The sequence below is a fragment of the Apaloderma vittatum genome, unplaced genomic scaffold (genome assembly GCF_000703405.1).
Source record: "Apaloderma vittatum isolate BGI_N311 unplaced genomic scaffold, ASM70340v1 scaffold30379, whole genome shotgun sequence".
Taxonomy (NCBI): domain Eukaryota; kingdom Metazoa; phylum Chordata; class Aves; order Trogoniformes; family Trogonidae; genus Apaloderma; species Apaloderma vittatum.
In genome coordinates this window covers 7,279-12,258 of record NW_009735105.1, presented here as the reverse complement: position 1 = coordinate 12,258, position 4,980 = coordinate 7,279, and the positions used below count along the sequence as shown (strand labels likewise).

At 35.8% G+C, this 4,980-nt stretch overlaps 1 protein-coding gene across 2 annotated transcripts in view; it reads left to right on the top strand.

Moving 5' to 3' along the window:
- Nucleotides 1–547: 547 nt before the first annotated feature.
- BPNT1 (3'(2'), 5'-bisphosphate nucleotidase 1) overlaps nucleotides 548–4,980 on the top strand; it is an 8,724-nt gene continuing 4,291 nt past the window's right edge. Inside the window, exons 1-4 of one of the 2 annotated variants that reach the window (XM_009876491.1) lie at nucleotides 548–703; nucleotides 3,417–3,521; nucleotides 3,708–3,815; nucleotides 4,318–4,366. In XM_009876491.1, the coding sequence (XP_009874793.1) occupies nucleotides 548–703; nucleotides 3,417–3,521; nucleotides 3,708–3,815; nucleotides 4,318–4,366 (418 nt within the window). The remainder of the gene's footprint in view (nucleotides 704–3,416; nucleotides 3,522–3,707; nucleotides 3,816–4,317; nucleotides 4,367–4,980) is intronic. The other variant, XM_009876492.1, reaches the window with a different exon arrangement.

The window sequence follows — 4,980 nt, the reverse complement described above, 5'->3', positions numbered from 1 at the left end:
GTAGATGAACAGACTCTTGCGTACAAGTGCAGCATTTGCAGTATCTGTGTATCGTTAGCCTATGTTGTGTCCGCAACAAAAAAAGCCTATTTTCTATTTAAAAAGAAAAAGAAAAAAAGGTAAGTAAAGTTGCTCATGTCATCCTGTCTGGCAGCCTTGTACTTGACTCTGGGCATAAACTGACTCTTTAGGTTCAGTTCTGAAAAAAGTGAACTTACGTTCAAAATGTACAAAAAGTAAGTCATGTGTAGAGTAGACTAGACTTTTCCTTAACTTTTATGATAACGAGTTTCTGCTGATGATCTTGTTTAATACCAGGTTTTATTTTAGTGAGGAGAACTAGGTTCACTGTCAGAGTGTGGTTATTTGAAAAGTTTTGTGTAAAATAGCTTCTGTGTTTGTTAATTGTATTTTAAAAAAAGTCAAAACTTACTTCATTACCACTCCCTGGAAATAACCCACTTTCCCCTTCCTAGTCAGCTTAAACTGTATCTGTTTGGAATATTATGTAAAATATTTTCCGTCTTGTCTTCTCTTAAAGAAAGAAATGTGCAAGTTTGCTTTTTGTTTCTTTTCAGCATCCGGGATGGCTTCTCCAGCTCTACTCATGCGTGTGGTGGCCTCTGCATATTCTGTTGCGGAAAAAGCTGCGACAATTGTTAGAAATGTAATGGCTGCAGGAGATCTGGGGATAGTGGAGAAGGTATTACTTTTACAGTTTAACTTCTCTTATTAATGCTGAGTTAGATACAGGTCAAAGTGGTATTTCTGGAGGGCAGCAACTGGGGAAGGAAATACAGTCCTCACCTCTTTGATGCAAGAAATATTCCTGATTAAAATAGCACTGGAGGAATGTAATTTCACTGGTATTTCTAAAGGATGTTCAGACACTTAAACACCCTAAAATTTTGTGCCAGTTCCCCTCACAAAACACAAGCTTTGAGGAGCATGTCAAAATTCTTAATAAAGTCTCTTTCCCATTAATTTTTGTACCTACATTCTAGCATGTGTAGTACAGTTTAAGTACTGTGCACTTGATGAGTTTTAGATTAGGCTAGATCGGCGTTTAGTTCCTAAACCAAAAAAGAACCATAGGTTTTATTGTAAATCACAGATTTCAAAATAAATGTGGAGATTCAAATTTATTTCTAAACAGAAAATAGAAATGAAATTACAGTCATCTGCATGAAGTTCTTAATTTGCTGTTAGTAAGCTGCACTGATGAGCTAAGATCTTTGTTTTGACTACAGTACTAGAACAGGTGGAATTAACTTTTGAAGTTCATTTCAACTTTACAGGTATGTCACAATATTACAGACTGCATTAAATATCTCTATTATTTTTGGCCTTTACATTGAAGTAATTGCTGGTATTTAAGTTTTTCTGGTAGTTAGCACTTTGATCCAGTTGTGAAGAAAAGCCTGATCCTTTATGGCTTTATTTGTCAGTTATGACAGCAGATGAAAAAGGCCTTTTCCCACATTTGGTCAGTTACACCCACCACTACAGAAACATTTTTAAGTTTTTCTTACTCCCTTTTCTCTGAGCAATTAAAATCATATATATGGGGGAGAGAATTAAATCCAAACCTCTGAAAAGTAATGATCTGTGTTTTCAAAAGGACTTAGATGGATACCAGGATTCTCAGACACATTTAAGTACAATATACTCTTCTACATAACCTATTTGTAGGTTCTTGGAAAAAATGAATGCAGCTTCCCTGCAAGAAAGCCTTAAAATAGTTGCATCCAGAAGTACAATGGAAGCAGTATCTGAACTTTATTTGAATTACCAGTTAATTTTAAATGCATAAACAAGTTTCAGTAAATTTATTTTTTTAAGAGCCTAGCAAGGCTAAGGCCATTTTAATTAAAACTAAATGCTGGCTTGAACGCACATGCATTTTTTTTTTTTTAAACAGATAAATGTTATTTCCCAGTAAATCAGAAATGCATTGCTCAATCATTTTCTGATACAGTAAACCCAGCAAATGAAGATATTTAAGCTCTCTAACCAGTTAAATAAATAAAATGATCAAAAGAAACAGGTGATATTGGTTCTAAATAAGACGGGTTATACATACTTTACATACTTTTTTAATGAATACTACAAACACATAAAATTAGATTAAAAACAGTGACCAGCAGAAGAGATTCATGTTTGATGGACTAGTGATCTCAGGATTCCTGCAAGCTTCTTGTCAAAGGTGGCTGGTGCAGAAAGAGGAAGAATGCAAGAGAGAGAACCTGTACATGCCTCTGCTTCACAGTCTGGAGGGAAGGGATGCACAAGAGCAGAGAGTGTTGCTTCTCATCATTCGTCCTCTTTCTGCAGTCAGCAAATACCAAGACCAATTCCAGCTGGCCTTACTGAATGCATTAGAAAAGCTAGGAGGGCAACCTTCCACCTTTTTGCTCACCACAGCGACTTCCCATCCATTTTTATACGTGACAAAAAGTAGTTCAAGGAGAGCTGAATTTTTAGCTAGCTCCTCTCCTCCCCGTCCTGATCTCCAGAGTCAGCTCTAAGCTCCCTATTTGTATTTTCTCCTTGTAGCATTATTTTTTTCCCAATTGGTAGGTAGACATTTTGTCCAGCCATCCTTACGTTATTGTAGAAGAACTACTTTAGACTGTTTTATTGGGTTGGTGTCCTGGAACAAGGGATATTCTTTGCCATAATTTGATCTTTCCAAGACTAAACTCAGTGTCAAATTGAACCAAATTTATTAGAGGATGATGAGGAAATTTCCAAGAAAAATATCAAGTTTCATAAAAACAGGCAATTGAATAAGGGACAGATTTAGGTGTTACTGTCCAGTTCAATTCCACTCGTTAGCTTCTGGTCCTCCTTGGTCTTTATCTGCTAGACTAAGGAACCGTTCACTATTTAGAAGTTCATACATCATAATCATTCCCATTATTTATTTTTTAACAGTCTAGATTAATTGGACCTTTAAATCACTTTTTACTAACACCTTCCCTATACTTTTTCTTTTTCCTAATATGCTGTGTCTCTCCAGTGAGCCTTAAAATATTTTCTCTTGTTAACATCTTAAGTTTTTGCTTTTCCCTCTTCTCATATTACATCGATGTTCATACTTGTACTACTTTATTCTGTACATAGTGTAGAATATGCACAAGTACATATTCAGTACAATTGCAGCTGTATGTGAGAAGAACACAGCACATAAATAATGTTCTGTTATCGTACCAGTCTGTCTTAGTGCTGGGGTGTACAGGGAGACTGCTGCTTTCAGTTTTTAGCTTGCCTCTCAAGATCACTTACTAGGCTGACGATTTATTAAATTAGACTTCTTTTTCATTACAAGGCAGATTTTACTGGGCCGTTTTACTGTGTTTTTTTGTTATTGCTGTTGTTTTGAAATACACAAATTGCTATCCATCCTTTGACAGACCGGGGCCAATGACTTGCAGACCAAAGCTGACCGACTGGTACAAATGAGCATTTGTGCTTCCCTGGCACGAAAATTTCCCAAGGCTACGATCATAGGTGAAGAAGTAAGTACCTGGTTAATTTCATACGAACAATTTCACTTGCTGGACCTTGCCGTGGACTTGCTTTGGCAGGTTTCATCTTTCCGTTACATTAGCTTTGTCAAGTAAGCTGCGAGCAATCCAGTTCTAAGGCAAATGGAGGCAAGTCCAGTGCCTTTTTCTAATTAATTCTGAGAATCCTTTTGTTAGGAACTGCCCAGTAATGAGGTAAATGAGGAATTAATTGAAGAAGGCCACTGTGAAGAAATACTGAAGAAAGCTTGTCCTGCTCAGTTCACAGCAATTAAAGAGGAAGAGGTACTGTGGTAACATTTATATGTGTCTCCATATTTTACATTATCTATATTGCTCACTGATTTTAGCTAAGAATGTGTTAAGAAAAAAGGTTATTTCAGTGTTGTCAGTTTTTCTTTTTGGTTTGAAAACTGAAATGTAGTCATGAAAATGACGCCTCCAGAGCTGAAAGTGCTGCATATCCCTATGTGTAGCAATGGGAAATGGAAATTTGCTTCTTATACCTTCTGATTCAAATTAATTTGGATGGAATCTACTTTGGACACAAAGCAATGTCATTTCCATGTTAAATTTAATCCTTCATACCTCTCTTAAGATACTTATTGAGAAGTTCCAGTTAGATTTTAAGCTTTTTTTATGTTGTAGACTTCAGTTATAATGTTAAAATATTGAAGCTCTTTATTTCCTTAGTGGTGTAGGAAAACAAAAGCACTGAAGTATACTTTGCATGGTAATTTACACCATGTGTTTTTATTAATTTTCCTTATTTTTTTAATTTCCAAAGCTTGTAATATGGGTTGATCCCTTGGATGGAACGAAGGAGTACACTGAAGGTTGGTTTCTCTTTTAATTAAAAAGAAATTTTAGCAATGTAATAAAGTAGCGTGTACATGTAGATAGTTTTATGATAGAGGTTACATACAATATTGTTTCATCAGGCTGATGTTATTTCTCTGCTTTTTTGAGTTCTATGGAATTTTGCAACCATTTAATTCAGTTCTAATCAGTATTGAATATTCTTGATGGGCTGCTGACTGCTCACCAGTCTTTATCATTTCAGAGAGCAAAGGACTGCCTGCAATTGCTGCAGTTGTCTTTAACTTTTTAGTCAAACTTAAAATTTCACATGTGCTTTGAACTGAGGACCTAAATCTCCCATTCACACAGGAATACGCTCAATTGTATTTACATCCTCTTCATCAAACAATCCAAAAATCACAGCTGCATTTGTAGCCCTTTTAAAATAAACCAGCATCTTCCCGCAAATCATAATTTGTCAGTTATGGGAAGAAGATGTTTTCAGCAAAGACTAATTTGTGTCTGTAGAAATAGACAAGAAAAAAGCGCCAAAACCTCCAAAACCAATATGCTGAAATCTCACTTTAGCCTTCCACTGCATCTTTTAGTTGATTAATGTGAAATCTTTTAGGCAGATTTTTCCCCCCCC